Here is a 23,054-nt window from a genome sequence, read left to right on the forward strand (position 1 = left end):
CCCTGCATTGGCAGGCAGATTCTCAACCACTGCGCCACCAGGGAAGCCCTAATTCTTTTTTTTTAAGATTTTTTTTTTTGATGTGGATCATCTTTAAAGTCTTTATTGAATTTGTTACAATATTGCTTCTGTTTTGGTTTTTTGGCTGCGAGACATGTGGTATCTTAGCTCCCCGACCAGGGATGGAATCTGCACCCCCTGTATTGGAAGGCGAAGTCTTAACCACTGGACCGCCAAGGAGGTCCCTTTTAACTCTTTAAGAGTAAGTTTCAGACATGATGCCAGGGATCACTTAATATGTCAGCGTGTATTCCTAAAACAAGGACATTCTCCTATATATTCACAGTGTAAACACTGATACAAAGCTACCATCCAATCCGTGGACCTTGTTCATATTTTGCCAGTTGTCCCAATAATGTCCTTTCGAGGTAGAAGATCCACTCCAGGATCATAGATTGCATTTGGTTGTTGTGTCTTGTCACTTTAGTTTCAGTCTGGAACAGTCTTCCATTTTCCCTTGTCTTTCATGACCTAAACGTTTTTGATAAATTCAGGCCAGTTACTGTGTAGAATCTGCCTCAATTTGGGATTGCCCGGTGTTCCCTTATGTTTAGATTCAAGTCCTGCATTTGTGGCAGAAATACCACAGGATGCATACTGTGTCCTTCACCGTGCATCATATCAGGAGGCACACGATGTTGATTTGTCCTACCACTAGTGATCATCATTTGGTTAAGATGGTGTTTGCCAGGTTTCTCCACTGTAAAGTTAATTTTATAATTACTAATTAATGACTAATTAGAAAGTATTTTTATGGGGAGACACCTTAAGGCTATGTAAGACCCTGTTCGTCAACAAATCTCCCCACTGAGTTTTTAAAAAATATTTATTTATTTATTTATTTGTTTGCACTGGGTCTTAGTTGCTGCAGGCAGGCTCCTTAGTTGTGGCATGCATATGGGATCTAGTTCCCTGACCAGGGATCGAACCCGGGCCCCCTTAATTGGGAGCTCGGAGTCTTATCCACTGCACCACCAGGGAAGTCCCTTCCAACTGATTTTTAACACCCTTTGGTGATTCTTGCCTGAATCCGTTATTACTTTGTTGGTTGCCAATTGGTGATGGTTGCCAATTGGTGATTTTCTAATAACATCATTCCTTCCATATTTATTAGTAGGCATTGTACTATAAAGAAGAGCTTTTAATTTATCCATTTATTTATATCAGTGTGAACCCATGGATTTCTAGATTATCCAATGGGTTGTTATCTGTAATTATCATTTATTTTGACACTCAAATTGTCCTGGTTTTGGGTAAGAGGAGTCCTTTTAAACTGGCTCCTGTGTCCTTTTGACATTCCCTATTTGAACACCTCCTTCCTTTTTTTGTACAACAGAATGATCCTGGTTCTTCTGTACTGGAATCTGCCATTTCTCCAATGAGCCCTGGTTCCTTTTAGTGGAAAATGGTATCTAGAAGCCAAACACTGGGTGCTAGGTGTGCTCATTGTCATTGGGACGTTATTGCTTCTAGGCTCTCTTTGTGGATATAGTTTTTTCTTACCTTTCTCTTCCATGTTTCCAACTTCAGACTCTGACAGTAAGAGATCTGGCTCCCATTATCCTCAATATATTTACTTATTTGCTCAGTCCCTTGTATGAAAACACCCTCCTGGTCACGCTGGCCAAATCTCCTCTGTTCCTGCTCAACCAGTCGTGCTGGCTGAGTTATCTCGATGCTGGTATTGCTGATCTTGGTGGCGGTCTTGGCCAAACCCCTCTGCCACAGGGCCTGGCTGCACTGTCTGAATCCCCACAGCTTAGTTTCTCCTGGGAAAGGGGAAGGGGCTCCCCAGTCTCTCTTGATTTATGGGTTCTTCTTCTCTCTTTCTCTTTTTCCCCTTGCAATTTATTTGTTGAAGAAACGGGGTCATTTATTCTGTAGTTTCACACAAACTGGATTTTGCTGATTGCATCTCCATAATGTTATTTATCATACTCTTCATTTCCTGTAAACTGATAGCTAGGGATTCCATCAGAGTAAGATTAAATTATACTGGCAGAATGATTCATGGGTATATTGAAAAGGGGCATGTATTGGCTGGTTCTTTCTTTCTTTCCCCCTTCCTTCTTTCCTTCCTCCCTCCCTCTCTCCCTTCCTTCCTTTCTTTCCCTCCCCTTCCCTGTCTCCCTCCTTCTCTCTCTCTCTCTCTCTTTCACACACACATATGCACACAAATATCAGAGGCCATTGTTGACAATTTTCTAGACCCATTAGTTTATTACAGTTTGCAAAATGCTGATATTCTATTATTGCCTTTTTCAGTTATTAGAGGCAATAGTTCTATAAAGAGAAACTTCCCGTCATCAACCATTAGGTTACCCAATGGTTTAGTTAATATGGAAATGGTAGGAAAATGCCCCATGCTTTCTTTTATTCACCAATTATCACACAAATAAATGGGTCCCTAGCATCCCTCCAAGGTTACTGATGACTTACTTTTTCAGCTTCATTATGAACTTGACTTGATGTCTTTTAATGTATTACAGCTGTTATTCTTGTTCTAATCTTTGAGAGATAATTCACATACCATGCAAATAATCCATTTAAAGTGTACAACTTAATGGTTTTTAATATATTCACAGATATGTACAACCATCACTAAAGTCAATTTTAGAAGGTCTTCATCATCTTCAAAAGAAACCCCATACCCTTTAGCTACCACTTCCGTGCGCCCCCAGCCATCTGCTCCCAGCCCTAAACAACCACTCAAATCCTTTCTGTCTCTCTGTATTTCCCTATTCTGGACTTTAATATGGATGGAATCATACAATATGTGGAATTTTGTGCCTGGCTTCTTTCACTTAGCATAATGTTCAAGGTTCAATCAAGTTGGACCCCATTGTATGAATCTTTTTTTGTCCATTCATTCATTGATGGTATTGTTTCTACCTTTTAGCTGTTATGCATAATGCTGTTATAAATGTTTGTGTACAAGTTTCTGTGTGGGCATATGTTTTCATTTCTCTTGGGTGTATACCTCAGAGTGGAATTGTTGGGTCATGTGGTCACCCTATGTTTAATCATTCTTTAGTGTTTTTGAGTATGTCTCTTTGGATAACTTTTTTAGTGGTTCTTCTATATATTACATTACATATACATGACTTATCACAGTCTACTGATGTCATTTTACCAGTTTTAGTGAAGTATAGAGACCTTACCTCCTCATAAGTTCCTTTACACTCCCCCATTTACAGCATAATTGTCTTAAATATTTCCTCTACACACATGTAGAACCACATCAGACAGTGTTTTAATTTTTGCTTCAGCCATTAAAACATTCATCCATTTTCTACTTGACAAGACCTTTTTAGTCTAAATTTGAGATCTAAAGCATTTGCGTAATATTCTGTGACAGGCTTTCCACTTAATAATCTGAAGAACCACCTTAGGTGTCACTGAGTAGTTCATGATATTCTGATATTTTGATGGAACCACAAAAAGCATCTAATGGATTTTCAGTCAGTGATGTTGACGGAGTGGGGTGGTGTTACCCCCATTACTCCACCTTTAGCATGTGAGGTCGGCAGAACTTCCGGTGTGGGCCGAGCCTGGATCATCTCCCTGGGTTTGTTCCTCTGCATGTAACACACATGCATTAATTCACTCTGCCAGCCCATCATCTCTGAGCTCCCACCATGTGTCACATGTGTAGGGACAAGACAGGCCAGGTCTGTGGCTCACGGAACTTATGTTCTATCTTGTAAGTGGCAAATACAAACAATGACCGGGTAAAGCAGAACATTTTTTCTGGATGGAAACCCCAGTTTTCTCCTTGAGAAGAGCCCTGTGCTGGTGGCAGAGAAACTGAGTTCTGGTGCTGGCTTTGTTGTTTACCAGCTCTATGGATGGGGGCACATGATTTACCTTTCCCTGGCCTCCTCTCCTTTCTTGGATATAAAATGAGGCTAATTTCCTCCTACAGGTGCCTGCCATATAGAATATACTTGATAAATATTTGCTGAACAAATCAATGTCTGCTTTGCCCACTTTCTGGGCCCTTGCAAGGATCAAAAGACTCATGTTTGTGACAGACTCTTACAGAAAGTGAGGTACTACCTGGATATAAGTTGTCTTGATAAGTGTGCTGTCTTTTATAAATTACTGTCATCCTCCATTTGTGTAAAAATGTAGCCTCGTGAATTTCAGTAACTGGAGGATGGATCCTGAGTCTCCTGTTTAGTTTTTATTCTAAAAATTACATTAGAAATATCCTTCCTGTAGAACTTGTAGCAGTATTTATTTAACATTTCTCAAGGGAAACTCTAAATGGCGAAGAATGAGGCCAGAAGCAAAATGAAATGGGGTCAGGTCTCGTAGTGATGGTCTCATCTCCAGAAGCAAACACGGCACTGTAGATGCTTCTGTTTGATGGGCCACGTCTGACACTTGCCATGTCGAGCATTTTCTAAATAGAGCCATCCCACCAGCTTCGGTGACTTTTGAGAGCACTCGTGAAGCCTGGCGGACAAGTCTGTGTGGCCCTGTGGGTAAGAGGCAGGGCTATGGGTGGGTGGGCCTCGCTCTAGTGGCGCGGTCCCCTTTGGGAGCCCCACTGAGCTGCCCACATCTCCGAGGCTCACCCTCCGCATCTGGAACAGAGAGGTGACATTCCTGCCTTTCTTGTCACACCTTAAATGACTAACCTGTGTGAGACACTTCTAAGGTAATCCCTCGGGATGGGGTAGTTAGAACAAACAGCTGAGCTTCATTACTTAGACCTGGAAGGGTGCTAACAGCATCCCCTTGGCCCGAGAGACAGAAGAACCGAACTCTGCTGTTTTCTCCTGCCCGCGTCTCTTACAACCTTCCTCACTGCCCTCCCCACCTTCCGACATCCCTTCTGTGGCTGCTGCTCACGTGTACCAGCAGGTTCTTAGTTGAGAATAACAGTAAACCAGCTCTGGATATGTTAAACCAAAAAAAAAAAGTATTTACTGGAAGGATCTTCAGTTGCTCACAGGATCCCTGGAAAGGCAGAACAGAGATCTCAGAGGAGAGGTGAGAAGAAGGCAGGCTGGGTAGCCGGATCCAGGCTTAAAGTCGTGTCACAGAACCATCCCGGCAAGGACATTGCCACCGGGGCCCTGCTACCTCTACTGCCGCTGAGAACCAATTGTTGCTGCTGCCACCACTGCCAGCAGAGAATTCTCCCCATTCCTGTTCTTTTTTTTTGGCCACACGACTTGCGGGATCTTAGTTCCCAGACCACAGACTGAACCCGGGCCTTCGGCAGTGAGAGCACGGAGTCCTAACCACTGGACACCAGGAAATTCCCCCCATCCCTGTACTTTTTTTTTTTTTTTTGATTACAGTTTTATTGTAAAGAACACAAATCAGAACCAGCCAAAAGGAGAGATACATAGGGCAAAGTCTGGGAGGATCCCAAATGCAAAGCTTCCCTTTTCCTCTTTCCGTGGAGGTAGGATGTGTTCCCTGTACTTTTAAATGTAAACTTTTAATAAAGTACAATATACAGAAAGGAAAGTGGGCAAATCACAAAATGAACACACTGAATAAGCTCTGCCCCGCTGAAGAAATAAAACATGACCAGCCCTCCAGGAGTCCCCCCATGTCCCCTTCCAGTCACTGCTCCCCCAAGGGTAACTGCCATCTGGACTTCCCACCTCAGAGCTTTCTTTTGCCTGTTACTGTACTTTTTATCAGTGGAATCACACAATACGTCCTCTTGGTGTCTGACTTCTGCTCAACATTATGTTTGTGAGGTTCTTGCAGGTTGTTATGTGCAGTTCTAATGCTTTTATTCTCATTGCTATATAATAATATACCACCATTGGATAAACCACCAAACAAATAAACCACCATTTGTTTATCCAGTCTAGTGTGGACAAATGTGTGTGTTGTTTTCAGTTCTCGGTTATTAGGAAGATGCTGTGGAAGTTCTAGAACATGTACACGTGTGCACATCCCGAGTCGGGAGTTCTGTAGGAGCAGAATTGCTGGATCGTGGGGCATGTGTATATTTACTGATAACTGATGACAATGAGCACTGCTTTGTACGTTCATGAGCCGTTTGGATATCCTCTTTTGGGAAGTGCCTGCTTAAATCTTTTGCCCATTTTTAAATTGGATTGCTGGCCTCTTTATTACTGATTTTAGGAGTTCTTTATATTTTCTTGACGCAAGTTCTTTGTTGGATACATTTTTTGCGAATAACTCTCCCAATCAGTGACTTGCATTTTCCGAGTGTACATTTTGCATCTCTAGATCCAGATTTTAATTATTATTTATTTATTTATTTATTTATTTGGCTGTGTTGGGTCTTCGTTTCTGTGCGAGGGCTTTCTCTAGTTGCGGCAAGCGGGGGCCACTCTTCATCGCGGTGCGCGGGCCTCTCACCATCGCGGCCCCTCCCGTTGCGGAGCACAGGCTCCAGACGCGCAGGCTCAGCAGTTGTGGCTCACGGGCCTAGTTGCTCCGCGGCATGTGGGATCTTCCCAGACCAGGGCTCGAACCCGTGTCCCCTGCATTAGCAGGCAGATTCTCAACCACTGCGCCACCAGGGAAGCCCCTAGATCCAGATTTTAAAACCTCTGCAAACACACAGGATTCGCCTGGTTGCTAGGGATCCCAGACAGCAAACATCACACCTTGTTTGCAGTCACAGGATTGCATTCCAAGATGATGTAGCCTCTGGGGAGGTGCCTGGGTCAGGACTCAGCCACGCACAGCAGACATGACTCTGGCTAGTGCGAGCAGAAGGCTGTGCGGCCAGGGGCGGGGTCACTTCCCACTCGCTGGGAGGGCTGGAGGAGCGGGCTGGAAGGAGTCAGGAGCAGTCTGGGCCCCCAGACTCTCACCACCTCTGCTGTGATGGGGCGAACCGCTGACACCACTGCAGGGAGCCCTGGAATCTGGGGCTACCAGAGCACGCGCCCTCTGTCGCAGTTCCTGCCACCACGATGGATGCCTTTCCTCTTGCTCACTTCCACATTTAGGTTTTGTGTGAATGCATGTCGTCGGTGGAAACTGATTTCTTGGACTCTTTGATGCAGGTCGTTTTTGGCTGTCTAGCCACTATGGTGTCGGAAGAGGGGAAAGCTCGAGCGGGACGGGCAGCTTTGGGGCAGGGCTGCTCCAGTAAGGAGAGGAGCCGTGTGGGTGCCGTGGTGCTGAGTATTCTCGGCGGGAGCTGTGTGGAGGGCGAGGTGCAGCCCTGTGGTTGGTGTGCTTAGCTGATGAACAGGCTCAGCTGCATGTGAGGTTCCAGAAGGTCATTCCTCCACCCATCTGTTCAGCCATTGTGTTTAGTGTCTTAGGCTGCCGTGATAAAGCACGAAAAACTGGGTGGCTTAAAACAAAGGAAATGTATAGTCTCACACTTGTGGAGGCTAGAAGTCCAAAGTGAAGGTGTCAGCAGGGCTGTGCTCTCTCTGAAGGCCCTGGAGGAGAGTCTGTCCCAGGCCCGCCTGGCCTCTGATGTTGGCTGGTGATCCTTGGCATTCCTTGGCTTGTAGATGCATCACTCCCATCTCTGCCTCCCTCCTGTTGCTGTGTCTGTTCCTCTTCTTATAAGGACACCAGTCTTATTGGACTAGGGCCCACCCTAATGACCTCATCTTAACTTGATTATATCTTCAAAAACCATATTTCCAAATAAGGCCACATTCACAGGTGCTGGGGGTTGGGACTTCAATAAATCTCCCTGGGGGACACAGTTTAGTTCACTTTTATGCCCATCATCAACTCGGGCCTTGGCTGGACCCTCTCCTTTGGCTGCTCCCCCATGCCGCTGCTCTGGGTTAGCCTGACCCTCCTCCTAGTCTGTGCTTGGGCAGAGTCCCTCACTGTTTGAGACACTGCTCCAGTGTACGCCTTGACCCCTCTAGGACAAGAAAGGGTCATTCTGTTTCCTGAGATCCAACCACCGGCAGTTTATCCTTTCATTTTTGATTTTAAAGCCAACTTTTAACTGACAACTGATATGTATGTAGCATGCAATATATTGTATGTGTGTAGCAGACACATAGAAAAATAGGTAAATTACAAGAGTGTAACTCAGTGAATTTTTATAAAGCGAACACCCCCTTTGTTTTGAATTTATTTCCCTCTGCTTATTAAATAGTACCTTGCAATTTATGGGCCTGTCTCTTTCACAAAGCGGAATGTTCTTTGAGACCAGAAAATGTGTCTTATTTACCTTTATATCTACCACCTCTCCAGTTTCTAGCACAATTCCTGTATATGGTAACCCACAGGAAGTACTTGCCAAATTAGAATTTAGAAGATCGGAAGGGAATTTACCAAGTGAATCAGAGTCAGCTTGAGCAAGCGTTAAACAGAAGTCTCATACAAGGCTGAGTGCTTTGCTCCAAATTAGTAGCCTTTGTCTTTCTATGGGTCTGAGTTAAAACTTGCTGCCTGTCAATTTTTTTTCTTGCCTGTGGACATTTTTTTGTGTGTGTGAAGGTCCTCCAGAATGCATAGCCCAAGGCAGGGATTAAAGAGTTGACACTTTCCATCGAAAGATGAATGGGTAAAGAAGATGTGGCACATATATACAATGGAATATTACTCAGCCATAAAAAGAAACGAAACTGAGTTATTTGTAGTGAGGTGGTTGGACCTAGAGTCTGTCATACAGAGTGAATTAAGTCAGAAAGAGAAAAACAAATACCGTATGCTAACACATATATATGGAATCTAAAAAAAAAAAAGTGGTTCTGAAGAACCTAGGGGCAGGACAGGAATAAGGACACAGATGTAGAGAATAGACTTGAGGACACAAGGAGGGGGAAGGGTAGGCTGGGATGAAGTGAGAGAGTGGCATGGACTTATATACACTACCAAATGTAAAATAGATAGCTTGTGGGAAGCAGCCGCATAGCACAGGGAGATCAGCTCGGTGCTTTGTGACCACCTAGAAGGGTGGGATAGGGAGGGTGAGAGGGAGACGCAAGAGGGAGGAGATATGGGGATATATGTATATGTATAGCTGATTCACTTTGTTATAAAGCAGAAACTAACACACCATTGTAAAGCAATTAGACTCCAATAAAGATGTTAAAAAAAAAAGAGTTGACACTTTGAGAGATGCAGTCGAAGGGCAGTGAAGCAGAAATGGGGAGTGGGAAGATGGAAGTGACAATGATGCAGTGCGTTTCCTTTGCTGGATGTCGCTTCACAGGGAGCGGCAGAGACACAGCGGGCCTGGCGCACATACTCCTTCAGAAGACACACGAGGAGAAAACACACCACTCAGCAGTCCGCAGAGGCGCAAGTGGAGGGAGGATGTATCTGCCCCATTCACTCCCATCTCCCGTTTCCCACTGTCATTTTACGAGAGTCCAGAAGTGGAGGGACAGTTGGGCAAGGAGGAGGCACCGACTGAGAGACAGAGGAGGCGGTCGAGGGAATCTGGGGAGGTGCACAAAGTTTGTGTCCAGCACGCTCCACACCTTGCGCTACTCAGGTCCGCGCATGCCTTCATTGGTATCTGCTCTCCCACTGCAATGGGGGGACCACCACCCTCCGAGAGAACAAAGACACGTTGACCCCTTCCCCGGGAGGGGACGTGGCAAGTCCAGTCAGCGACAGGTGACACCTTCCTGGTGGCCAGCTGGGGTCGCCTGGAAGACTGAAGCAAGAAGGTTGTGAAACAGGCTCCTTCGGTGCTGCTGTGGCTGGTCCTGATGCTGTGGTCGACATTCATCCTCTTCTTCCTCCACCGCCCCTTCTGAACCCTCTTCACTCTCTGCTAGCACCATGCAGATTTTCAACTGCACAGGGGGTTGGGTGCTTCTAACCCCAGGCATTGTTCAAGGGTCAGCTGCATATCATCTTCCCTAAGGAATGTAACCAAAGCAGGAGAGAATCAGAAACAGTAGTTCAAATGAAAGATAAATGTCTTACTGAGTGTCAAGTCATCTGACTTTGGAACTGGTAGAAGAGTCAAGGAAGTAACAGATGATGAACAGCCAGGGAGTGTAAGTGAGCATTAAAGAGCAGCAGGAGTGCCACATGATCTCTGGCACCGGCAGGGTCACGTGCTGACCAGTTGCTCTTCCTTTTCCCACATCCTCTGTGGAAAGAGCTTTGGTACGTCAAGGGGGAGGCGGGGGAAGAGTGGTGTCTGAATTTCCTTTGAGTGTCTAAAGGAGTGAGTTAAGTAGATCCAGTCATGATAGTTGGATCTCACTTTTCAGACACTGGTCACAGTTGGAAATGGCCCACACTTTAGTCACCTCCGCTTCCCCTTACTTTGGTACCATTAGCTCCATGACCTTGTAACCAGCCAAGGGTCAGTCCCTTGTCGCAAGGGGTACTGTGTCAGCCCAGCCATTGCCTTCATCTCCTGGGGCCAGAGGAGAATGGTGGCATCCTTGCTCTGCAGATCTCAGTTCCCAGGTCACTCCTGGTGGTGTGGTGCGGGGGGCCTCCAAGTCTACCCCCTGGGGTTCCGGGTCTCTAGTCTCAGTTTGAGTGGCAGGTGCCCACCCTGCTCCATCTCTGTGGTTCTGAGACTTGGTGGAAAGAGCCTGGGATGGAGTCAGGGATCTGTGCTGCCTAGTAGGATGCTGGCAGTCACCCCTCTCCATTTCCTGATGTCTGCAAGGGCTCAGACCACAGCAGGCATGCCCTGTATGTGGCACTGACACAGGCCCTCCTCCCTCTGCCACTCTCCCCACTGAGACCCCCCCCAACACAAGCCAAATCCCTACCAGTCAATCCCGAGAGGCCTTATTTCCCATCGCCCGTGCCAGCTCCAAGGGTCTGAGATTCCAAGGATGTGCCTTGAGGCTTTTTTTCAGTCTAGGACTATTGAGTTTGGGAGCCTCACCCCATCCCTTCTCTTGCATCCCACAGAAATCAGGGTGAAATGGCCCACACCTGCCGTGGCACCATCAACCTGTTCACTGCGCACTTTGACACGGAGGACTCTTGCGGTATCGTGCTGACCAGTGGGGGCAGGACCTACCACCTCAAGGCCGGCTCAGAGGTGGAGCGGCAGCAGTGGATCGCCGCCCTGGAGCTGGCCAAGGCCAAGGCTGTCCGCTTGATGGGCAGCCAGTCAGGTAGCGAGTGCTTGGTGCGGCGGGAGTACGTGCAGTGTCGTGGGTCTGGAGAGAGTGGGAACTGAAAGTGTTTGGAGGCCATTGGTGACCAGGCTAGTTCAGACCAACCTCGGAAGGTCAGGCTGCCTGTTTGCCCTTCCCGCTCAGCTCCGTGCGTCCTCAACAGTGGGATGTTAGGTGGTCAGGGTGGCTGGCAGTTCTCGGGATGGAAATGTTGAGGTGGGCAGGGCTGTGTGTGTCTTTCTTTGGACAAGTCTGGCTCCTGGGCTTCAGCAGAACTTTCGGATGCTGCAGTGGGTCAGTTCCAGAAGCAGAGTCGGGGTGGGAGACCAGGATGGTGCACTTGTGCCTCAGGCCAGACTTTTTTCGAGGTCCATTTTGGAGATTGAAAACCATTTAGCCAGAGATGCTGTCTTTGCCAAGATGGAGGGTCGGCTCAGAAGTCCTGAGCAAGACATTTTACTTTTTACTTTAATACATTTTTTAAAATATGTATTGTCTTTATAAGATTCATAAACCAGTGGTTTCAAAGCATGTGCAGTGCAGTCTGCCCTTGACTCTTATCCCCAGCTACCCACCCTGTTCTCCCACCCAGGGGCAACCAGAGCTACCAGTATCTTATGTCTTTACATGTGTATTCAAATAAGTACTTATTTTATAGTAAATTCAGTCCCCCATCTTGCTTTTTTTCCATTTAGCAATAGTATATCTTGGAATTTTTTCCTATAAATACATAAAAAGCTTCCTCCTTGTTTTTACAACAGTACAGTACTTCATTGTACGAATGTACCCTAGTTTATGTAACCTATAGCCTGTTGATGAACATTTAGGTTGTTTCTTTAATTTGCTATGACCCGCCATGCTTCAGTGAGTAACCTTGCATTTCATTTCATGTGTGTACAAGAATAAATGAAACGTACGTCTCAGGAAGGGGGGTTGCTGGGTTGGTGGGACTGTGCATTTGTAATTCTGAGACACTGTCACGCTGCCTCCCACCTGGGTCGTACCAGTAGATGCCTGCAGCCCTGTGTAAGAATGCTGGCCTTAGAGCCTTGCCCGCCCAGAGCAATAGCAGGTTTCTGATGGGTGAAAACTGGGTCCACACATAGGGAGGGGAGGACTGGGAAGCTGTGATCTTTTTGAAGTTATAAGCACAAGGTGTGTGTTTATATAGACCTGTGTGGTTTTTTTAACATAAATTTATTTATTTTATACATTTATTTTTGGCTGTGTTAGGTCTTCATTGCACGCGGGCTTTCTCTAGTTGCAGCGAGCGGGGGCTACTCTTCGTTGCGGTGCGCGGGCTTCTCATTGTGGTGGCTTTTTGTTGCAGAACATGGGCTCTAGGCCCTCGGGCTTCAGTACTTGTGGCACGTGGGCTCAGTAGTTGTGGTGCATGGGCTTAGTTGCTCCGCGGCATGTGGGATCTTCCTGGACCAGGGATTGAACCCGTGTCCCCTGCATTGGCAGGCAGACTCTTAACCACTGTGCCACCAGGGAAGTCCCATAGTAGCATTATTTTTAATAGCAAAGTACTGGAAACTTCTCAGATGTCCTTCAGTGGATTGAACAAACCCTGGTACATCCATTGAATGGAATGCTACTTGGCAGTCACAATGAGTGAACTATTGATGCGTACAATAACTTGGACGGATCTCAGAGGCATTATGCTGAGTGAAAGAAGCCATTCTCAAAAAGTTGTATGATTCCATTTATATGACATTCTGGAAAAGGCAGAAACTAGAGATGTAGAGCAGTTCAGTGGTTGCCAAGGGTGAGGGGTGAAGGGAGGGAGTGATACAAAGTTGTAGTATGAGGAAGTGTTTTGGGGGTGATGGAATTGTTCTGTGTCCTATCGTGAAGCTGTGTCATGAATCTATACATGCGTTAAAATGCATAGAACTGGGGAATTCCCTGGCGGTCCAGTGGTTAGGACTCGGTGCTTTCACTGCCCTGACCTGAGTTCAATCCCTGGTCGGAAAACTAAGATCCCAAAAGACGAGAAAAAAAAAAAAAAAGCATAGAACTGTGCAGCAACAAAAAAATTGCTGTGTGTTCATTTGAAAATAAAATGCAGTTTTGACTTCTGTCTCTTCTTGGTTCTCCCCGCCCTACAGACCTGTCCAGCTTTCCCTCTCTTCATTGACACACCGTCTTGCTGCCACGCCGGCTTGCAAGCTGAGCCTCCTGCTTACAAACCCTCTTCGTTAGCACCCAGCCCCTTCCCACACCCTGCTTCCCCTTAGGTCTGCTTCCCCTTCAAGGAGAGGCCATTCTGGAAACCCTCCCTGAGCTGGCCCCCTGCATGGGCTAGATGCTTGCTCTCTGCCACCGGGCTCAGCCCCTCATGCGCATGCGCAGTGGCGTGCTGGTTAGTGTGAGCATGAGTTCCCGGAGCCTCAGATTCCCTGTCGGTCGGTCAGTCCACCAGAGGCTTTGACCGGGTGCCTCCCAACGTCCTTCCAATTCAAAGATTTCTAAGTCAGTGGGAGCCACCTTTCCTGGGTTCAAACCATGGCTTAGTAACTGTGTGACCTTGGGTGAAGTGCTTGCTGTCTGTTGCCTCTTTCTGTCCTCTGTAAAGCAGGCTTAATCATAGAACCACCCCTTAGAGGTGCTGTGAGGACTATCTTAGACAGTGCATGAAACGAACTTAGCACATGGCTTGTCAAATGCTCAAGAAAAGTCAGCAGTAGTTATTGATAATAGTCACCTTGGCAGCTTTAAAATAATACAGGTTCCCAGGTCCCCCTGCAGGGATAAATCTGAATGAATGAGAGCATTGGGGATGGCGGGGTGGGGGGCGGGGGGCGGGGGGCGGGCCCCGGGGCGGGCCCCTGCATTAAAAAAAACTCTTCCTGGATAGGATTGCCAGATTTAGCAAATAAAAGGTCAGGTCACCAACTTTCATTTGAACTTCAAACATACACAGATGTTTTAGTGTAAATGTGTCCCATGCAATGGTTGGGACATACTTACACTGAAATTCATTTATTGTAATTCAGTGTAAAGGGCGTCCTACATTTCATCTACCTGCATTTAGCCGCATCCTGGGGGACTTTGATGCTCAGCCCACTTGGGTGGGTGTGGTCCAAAGTGGAACTTCTCAGTCAGAAAATAGAGAGTATCCTTTCACTTGACACAGGGGGGAGCTAGAGGGTAGTTTGTTTGCTTTCCTTGCTCCTAAATCAGTGCATAAGGAAGCACCAGAAGTTCGGCTGGCTTGCAACCTACCTCTCAGAATCATTTTCATATCTTCAGGTCCGCCTCCCAGTGGGGGCTTCAGGAGGCTGTGAGCAGTGAACCCAGAGCCGGACACCTCTCTCTCTTGGGCCTTACCTCCAGGGGGGCTAATCCAGCCCCTCAGGGGCTCTCTCTCTCTCCTGCCCTGCTCCCCCAGGCTGACCTGCCCCCACCTTGATGTCATAGCCCTATTCTGATATCACAGCCCAGCACTTGGAATTATCCCAGGCAGCCCAGATTCTGCCCTTAGGGCAACCAGGGCGGCGTTTGAGCAGGGGGTGAGGGGGCCGTTTGTGGGTGGTGGCCCTAGGGGCTGACCCTAAAGAACATCTGGGCACCCTGCCATCCTATTGCTTCAAGATGAAAATCCTCTAAAAGTTAGGACTTGGAAGGCTTTCCTGCTGTCCCTATTGGCCATGGTCCCCCAAGGTAGAAATAAGTCCCTGGGGAGTGGTGGTGGGGGGGTAATCTGGCTCTGGATCAGCTCCTGGAAAACCTTCTGCCTTTGTGCCTCGGCAGGCAAGTGGCCTGGAGAAATGGTGGTCTCGCCTTGGTCCACTCAGCACTGTTCCCATTTGAAGGAATGGCTTCCTAAACTGGGGGTTTCTGACTTGTTGGGGAGAGCTGTTCCTTAGTGCTCAGAAAATTCCTGCAAGCACGGAGCCATGGCTTCTCCTGTGGCCACCCCCAGAGGCTGGGTGGGGACAGGGGTGTGCTTGTCTCAGGACAAAGGGAAAACATAGCCACATTCAAGCTATTAACCCTTGGACCCCTTAGTCCCAAGGAAGAGGAGCCCCATCCACTTAGCTGGGCAGAAGGTGTAATGAGGTCTCTTGTGAGCTCATTAAGTTAGTAAAATATTGAGTGGCATGGATTAAACAACACACACACACAAACCCTGAAAAACTTCTCTCTAACTTTGGTGGGCACAAAGGCTGCTGGGGTGAGTGCATTAAAATTCTTAGGGGAGGACCACCAAGATTCTGATGAGATGATCAGATGGTGCCCAGGAACCCCCATTTTTAATATGCATTCCATGCAGCGCTCCTGCTGGCCCCCCATGGATCTCATTTTGAGAAACACGGTCTGCTCAGACTCCTGGATGGCTTGCTGCAGCTGCCTTGCTTCCCGCATTTCCAAATTCCGTGTTTTCCATGGAGTGGGTTTTTAAAAATTTTTTTATTGAAATATAGTTTACATTTACAATGTTGTTTTAGTTGGAATGGGGGTTTAATTCTGTTTTACTACCATGTATTTTTTTGGCTGCTTTGGGTCTTCGTTGCTGCACGTGGGCTTTTTCTCTAGTTGCGGCAAGCGGGAGCTACTCTTTGTTACAATGTGTGAGCTTCTCATTGTGGTGGCTTCTCTTGTTGCGGAGCACGGGCTCTAGGCGCATAGGCTTCAGTAGTTGTGGCTCGCGGGGTCTAGAGCACAGACTCAGTAGTTGTGGCGCACGGGCTTAGTTGCTCCCTGGCATGTGGGATCTTCCCGGACCAGGGATCGAACCCGTGTCCCCTGCATTGGCAGGCGGATTCTTAACCACTGCGCCACCAAGGAAGTCCCTACCACGTATTTTTTTTTAATTCACTGGAACCACAGAGACAAAGGGGATGGTGTGGGGTGTTCACCAGGTGCACTTGTATCCGAATTCTTGTCCCCTTTCTTCTAGGTGTAGGTGCAGCCTTTTTCTCCACCTAAGAAGAGGGATTATGTCCGTATTGGGAGTACTATACGCTTCACTCATCAGAGACTCTCTCTTCATCGTCCTCACCTTGACTGAGAGAGTGGGACAGTGGGTGTGAACTGTTGGTCATTGAAACTGATAGTGGTGAAGGGTGTTGCTGACCAGAGGGGTTGGCTTTTGTTTCTGTGGTGGCCCCGGGATGAACATTTAACGGTACCCCAGGAGGGGAGCCATTGCTCATTGATGGGTCAGCAGCTCAAGGTGGGAATTCCCTGCTTGCTTTGGCTGTGAATTCGGGGCTCCAAGAGCATGAATGCCACACAGCCCTCTGAACAGATAAACAGATCTATGTCTAGTTTGGAGGGGAAGTCGGTTTCTGGTTTCGAGTCCTTTGGATTAGGCAGTGTCCAGCCTTCAGGTGTTCAGGCCTAGAGCCCCTTGTGATCTCAGCACTTCCCTCCAAGCTTCTGGCCCAGGTGGGAGGCATGACGTGTCCTGGCCCTTGGTCCTTGGCTCTCAGGTTGCAGGACAGAGGGGTTGACCTCACCCTACCCCTCCAAAACATGGATGGGTCAGCCTCTCTTCCCCTCAAACTCTACTCTGCCTTGACTCAGACCTGGGCCACCTCATCCAGACCAAGGGAGGAATGAGGGGCAGTTAAGATTTCCCCTCAGCGATGCCAGGACAGGAAGCTGAGCTCACTCCATTCCGCATGCCCACCCTGGTGTTTGGAGAGAGAAAAACCTGTGCCCAATTTGAGAAATGAGGCTTTGGGGATTTTGTCAAAATAGAGGACCAGCCTCTGCATCTCGAGAGCTTGTTGCAGGCAGGCCAGTGGCTTTTACTTTGCAGCTTCAGCAGCACGTTGTGTAGAGTTGTTGCTCACTAAACGTGTCAGTTGAAAGAGGTCCAGGTAAAATCCTCAGGTAGGACAGTTGGACTCAGGGATGTTGCAGAACCCCAGGGATGGGATTTTTAAAAATCCTTTTGTTGTTATGGAAAATTTATGACATAAACAGAAGCAGACAGAAGTCTCAGGAACCGGCACATACTTGTCACCAGCTATCAACTCAGTCTTGTTTCTGTGCCTCTACCCTCTTCCCTAATCCCGTGTCATTTTGAATATTTGTCAATATTTCAGGATGCATCTTTAAAAGATAAGGATTCCTTTTTTAAACATTTAATATTTAATTCAAGGTACTGTTATCGAATCTGCAAAATTAACAATGCAGTGGACTGAAGTTTGTTTAAAGGAACCTTTACTCTCCCTGGTGACTTTGAGGGTGTGAGGGAACTAGAAAAGGGGGTGCAGTGCCTGAGAAAGGGGGATACACATGTGCTTCCAGCAGAGAAGACTGGGCTTTATTCAGAGTCTGAAGGAACCCAGGGGAAAGTTAGCGTCCCTCAGCTGGGAGAGAATTCTGGCCCTTCCCGAAGAAGCGGGGCTTGGCACAGAGCAGGAGGTCCTGGAAGGATGGAGACCTCTGATGGCTCGGCCTTGCCAGGGAGCCTGCAGGGTGAGGGGGGTGGGGTATGAGTTGGAGTCAATTCTCAAGAGTCCACATTAGCAAAGGCAAGAGCCACCAGAAAGGAACTTAGCAAAAGGATGGTATTTTGTTGTGCAAGAGGTGTTGACAGTTTGGATTTAGATGTGATCCTGTGACCCATACAGATGGCAGCGGCTACCCCCGAGGGACTCGTGTAAATCGGTGCTAGCTGAAGAGGCTCAGGGTAACTGGGTCACCAGCAAGTTCAAATGTATGTGCACAATTCGAGCAGACTGACGCTCAGTTCTCAGAGAAACTGAGTTGGATTTTTGCAGCAAGGGCATTGTTTGTTCTTACCTCGCCTCTTCCCACAAGGCCCTCTGCCGGCCATCCCAGAGGTGGCCCCCCTATTTCAGTAGAAAAATAGGCATTCTGAAATGTTTGTATTGGAGGTGGTCTTCATAAGAGGATTAGTAGGTCAGAGTCACTTGACCAAAAAAGTAGACAAAAAAGTCACTTGTCTACATTTGATACATTCTTACCATTAAGATGCTTTAAGCAAGAGGGAGGAGATACGGATATATGTATATGTATAGCTGATTCACTTTGTTATAAAGCAGAAACTAACACACCATTGTAAAGGAATTATACTCCAATAAAGATGTTAAAAAAAAAAATGCTTGAAGCATCATTTTCCTGCCAGGGCAATTATCCTGATTACTAACTGCTTCCTTTGTAACTATAGCACTTGCCTTTGTAATTACCAGATTCAGAAGGCTTATGCTTTGTTGCCATTTAGATGTTAACCTGCTGGAGGATCTGTGGACATGAGTGCCAAGCCTCTGATGCAGATGGGGCTGGCAGCTCATTGTGTCACTGGTTCCAAAATACAGCATGTGTCCTGAACCCAAGGTGAGTAGGGCTAGGATATCTTCCTGGGATCCTCCTGCACTTTACTTTGCCAGCTTGAGCTTTGATTTGGAGGTAAACTTTGAAAGGTCAAGGCTAGGTATTCTGGGCTATGGAACTGGAAGGCGGGGCTCTGTTCCCCTCCCCCCCACAACCCTGCTGCCCTGGGCAGTTGCTGAGTCTCATTTGCATGATGGTGTGAAGGGGCGTGGCTTAGTAAAAACAGTGCAAAATTTGGGATCCTGGCTTTGCTTTGAGTCATTGTGTAACTTTTTTTTTTTTTTTTTTTAAGGATTTTCTTATTTATTTATTTATTTATTTATTTATTTTTTTGGCTGTGTTGGGTCTTCGGTTCGTGCGAGGGCTTTCTCCAGTTGCGGCAAGCGGGGGCCACTCTTCATCGCGGTGCGGGGACCGCTCTTCATCGCGGTGCGCGGGCCTTTCTCTATCGCGGCCCCTCCCGTCGCGGGGCACAGGCTCCAGACGCGCAGGCTCAGCAATTGTGGCTCACGGGCCCAGCTGCTCCGTGGCATGTGGGATCTTCCCCGACCAGGGCTCGAACCCGTGTCCCCTGCATTAGCAGGCAGATTCTCAACCACTGCGCCACCAGGGAAGCCCCATTGTGTAACTTTTTAAAAAAATGTTTTTATTGAAGTATAGTTGATTTACAATGTTGTGTTAGTTTCAGGTGTACAGCAAAGTGATTCAGTTATATATATGTATCTATCTATATATATCTGTATATATATAGATGTATATGTTCTATTTCAGATTCTTTTCCATTATATATTATTATAAGATATTGAATGTAGTTCCCTGTCCTGTACAGTAGGCCCTTATTATTTATCTATTTTATATATAGTAGTGTGTATCCGCTAATCCCAGACTCCTAATTTATCCCTCTCCCCCCCCCATTTGCCCTTTGGTAACCATAATATTGTTTTCTATGTCTATTTCTGTTTTGTAAATAAATTCATTTATATCTTTTTTTTAGATTACACAAATAAGTGATATCATATGATATTTGTCTTTTTCCATCTGACTTACTTCACTTAGTATGATAATCTCTAGCTAGGTCCATGCATGTTGCTGCAAATGGCATTATTTCACTTCTTCATGGCTGAGTAATATTCCATTGCATATGTATTCCACATATTCTTTATCCATTCCTCTGTCAGTGGACACTTAGGTTGCTTCCATGTCTTGGCTATTGTAAATAGTGCTGCTGTGAACATTGGGGTGCATGCATCTTTTTGAATTAGAGTTTTTGTCTTTTCCATTGTGTGACTTCGGACGAGGCCCTCAACCGCTCTAAGCCTTAATTTCTTTGCTTCTCAAAGGGAGGAATAATGCCTATATCCTGAGATGGTGGTGAGGGTAAATAATAACAGCAACAACAACAATAATATAATAAAAAAACCCAGACCCTGTCCCCACCCCCCACCCATACCTGAAGGGACTGGGGCAGGGCTGGCTACCTGCTCCAAGCTGCTCTGGGAGAGGGACTGTGCGGCACAGCTGACTGATACCAGTCGTTATTACCACCCACCGACCCTGGCTCTTCAGCTGGCTCCTTAATCCAGTACTGGTTCGTGGCCTGTTAGGAACTGGGCGGTGAGCGGCGGGCGGGCGAGCGAGCGAAGCTTCATCTGTATTTATAGCTGCTCCCCATCGCTCGCATTACTGCCTGAGCTCTGCCTCCTGTCAGATCAGTGGTGGCATTAGATTCTAATAGGAGCGCAAACCCTACTGTGAACTACGCATGCGAGAGATCTAGCTTGTGTGCTCCTTGCGAGAATCTAATGCCTGATGATCTGAGGTGGAGCTGAGGCGGTGATGCTAGCGCTGGGGAGCAGCTGCAAATACAGATGATCATTAGCAGAGAGGTTTCACTGCACAGAGACCATAATAAATCAATTGCTCGCAGATTCATATCAAAACCCTATCAGTGAGTGGCAAGTGAAAACAAGCTCAGGGCTCCCACTGATTCTGCATTATGGTGAGTTGTATGATTATTTCATTATATATTACAATGTAATAATAATAGAAATAAAGTGCACAATAAATGTAATGCGCTTGAATCATCCCGAAACCATCCCCCCACCTCCACCCCGGCCTGTGGAAAAATTGTCTTCCATGAAACCGGTCCCTGGTGCCAAAAAGGTTGGGGACTGCTGCCTTAGTCGACAGTAGGTCTGCATGCAGTGGTATCATGCCTATGGGGATGTCTCCTCACTGCGCTGGAAACACCTTTATAGACAGGGACCTGTTTACTACTTCTTTTCTTTTTTTCATGATCTTCTATTCAGGGTCAGTTGGTGGCAGGGAACAAAAACCCACTCAGAGTGTCCTCAGTAAAAGTAGGGCTTATGCAGCACCCTACAGGGACTCTCCCATGTCCCCTCTGTTTCCTTTCCTTCTGTGGACTGGCTTCTTTGTTCCTCTATATCTTCGTTCTCCCGGGAGCTCTGACCTGCCCTGGCTGAGCTCGGCCTCGTGGCTGCTGTCTGTGCCCCAGATTCAAATTCTTGGGCAAGGGAACCCGGAGAAGCTTGGAGCAGGTCCCCAGCCCTGCTCACATGAGGTGCAGCTCAGGGGGGGTCATGGCCACACCTGAGGGGCGACCTGAACGTGTTTAATGAGGGAGTGTGAAATCCTGCCCACTCTTCTGGGTCCCCCTGAGATGTGACCTCTTCCCTGAGCACCTCCAGCCTCCGTGGAGTGGTCCCTCACTTCCACCCCCAGGAGTTGGCTCAGGAGGGAGAAGGTGAGGGCACGCAGCAGCTGGACGGGCTGTTTGTGCTCCGCGTGCTCTGTGACTGCCCTCTCCCGTGCCCAGCCCAGGCCAGGGAGCTGTGGAGAGCCAGGACCCAGCTCTGAGGGAGGTCAGGCGGGCAGGCTGGTGTAACAGCCACAGATTGTGGAAGGGAATCCTTGGGGGATAAGACACGTCCCCCGGAGGCAGGGGCAGGAAGCACAGAAGCTTCAGAGGCCCCTCACAGGTAGGCGGGGTTGCCAGGGAGGCCCTGTGAGCATAGGAAGAGCTGGGCCCAATGGAGGCTGGTGCCCCGTCCACACACAGCACACCGGGCACAGAGCACCAGCCACGCAGGGCCTCGGTGTGATGCCTGCACCTGGGGCCAGGCGAGCTGCCACCCTGCTCAGGAGAGGGTGCCGGTGGGTTGGGCTCCGGGCTGGCCTCCTCCCACCGTGTCTGCCCCGGTAGCTTCCCTTGTCCTGTGTCTGCTGGTCTCTTTCAAATAGGTTTGTAGAGAAACCTGTACAAAAGGTTTGAAAACCATTGGTGCAGAGCTTTCACCTGAGATCGGGATTGGCTTTGAAATGGAGGCTGACCTGAGGGTGGCAAGGGCTCGGGCCAAGGCAAGGGTCAGGGCCTGGCCCTTTTTACGATCTCCCTGCCTCCCCCCACCCCCAACCCCAGACACACACACAAAAGGAAGCCAGTGGGGACAGCTCCCTGGAAGGCTTCCCAGACCTCAGCCTGGGTTTGCACTTGACCATGTTTAGCTGGCATTGCTCTCCAGGGGCCACCACATCCTGGGTCCCTTCTCCTCCCACAGAAAGGACTGAGGCTGTGCCCGCGCACAGGCCCTCTGTGCCTGGAGGCAGAAGGAATATTCCGTCCAGTCCCCACATGTTTGGTGTGCACAGAGCCACACACTTGTGAGCCACCTCAGTCCAGGTGAGAGCGGGTTAGAGCAAAGCTGGGCCAGCAGGTAGCCACATGCCGAGAGAGCCGGACCCAGTGCAGCCGCCCAGGCAGGAGTCGGCCTTGGACACCGCCCTCTAGAGCAAGAGGAAATGGTTGTAATGGGTTCGTGTGGGACCAGGGCCGAGACTGCAAGCTGGGCTTCCAGTGGGCGAGTTCTGGTTTTAGGTGAAAGTGGTGGGTTTTTCTCTCCCACTGGCACCCACCTTACATTTCTCTTTTCTCTGGAAGACAGTCGGAAACACTGGGTTGCTCAGAGATGAGGTAGCCTCTCCTGAGGAATGGAATTTCCATTTTAATGAGGCCCCTGAGTCAGGGCCCTCTGCCTGCCTGGGGAGAAGTGCCACTACTGTGAGCCCATCTTTCCTCATCTCCGTTAAAACACCAGGAGTGGAGAGGTCACACTGGCCCACGGGACGTCTTGTCACTGATGAGGCAGCTGTGTTCGCAGAGAACTCCTCTTCATAGAGGTTTTGTGAGCGCAGCCAGAAGCCAGAATCCTTACCTTCAGGACTTGGCCACAGAAACCCTCGAGCCCAGACATCCCGGAGGCAGCCCTGCTGGCTCCGGGCACACCTGTGACTGGTTAGGCCTGGCTTTGAGGCCGTTGTGAGGTCTGGCTCTCCCTCTCTTCGGCTGAGTGATATCCTCTCCAGCCTCAGGTTCCTGTCTGCAGAGGGGAAACGACAAGAGCCCCTGGGCAGGTGGACAGCGGCGTGAGCTCTGTGCACTGTGGGGTCTCCCACACTCGATGGCTGTTCTATGTCATGAAGGCTTTTCTCCAGGACCCCCTCCTGACTCCCCAGTCCAGGTCTGCTTCCCACCCGCCGTGGGTGCCCTCCTGGCCCCTGGTGCCTCTCCTTTGAGCATTCACCATCGTGTGGGTATTATTCATGGTGCTCTCA

General features: G+C 48.2%; 1 protein-coding gene across 6 annotated transcripts in view; it reads left to right on the forward strand.

Annotated features, from left to right (window-relative positions):
* OSBP2 (oxysterol binding protein 2) overlaps window positions 1-23,054 on the forward strand; it is a 181,133-nt gene that overhangs the window by 34,229 nt on the left and 123,850 nt on the right. For 3 of the 6 annotated variants that reach the window (XM_007170680.3, XM_057526003.1, XM_057526004.1), the window contains exon 2: window positions 10,888-11,096. The exons of 2 other annotated variants lie outside the window; for them this stretch is intronic. In XM_007170680.3, coding sequence (XP_007170742.3) covers window positions 10,888-11,096 — 209 coding nt within the window. Of the gene's footprint in view, window positions 1-9,913; window positions 10,008-10,887; window positions 11,097-23,054 lie in introns of those variants that run through there. One more of the 6 variants, XM_057526005.1, reaches the window with a different exon arrangement.

This window comes from Balaenoptera acutorostrata, chromosome 13, assembly GCF_949987535.1.
Source record: "Balaenoptera acutorostrata chromosome 13, mBalAcu1.1, whole genome shotgun sequence".
In the NCBI taxonomy this organism is placed as follows: Eukaryota; Metazoa; Chordata; class Mammalia; order Artiodactyla; family Balaenopteridae; genus Balaenoptera; species Balaenoptera acutorostrata.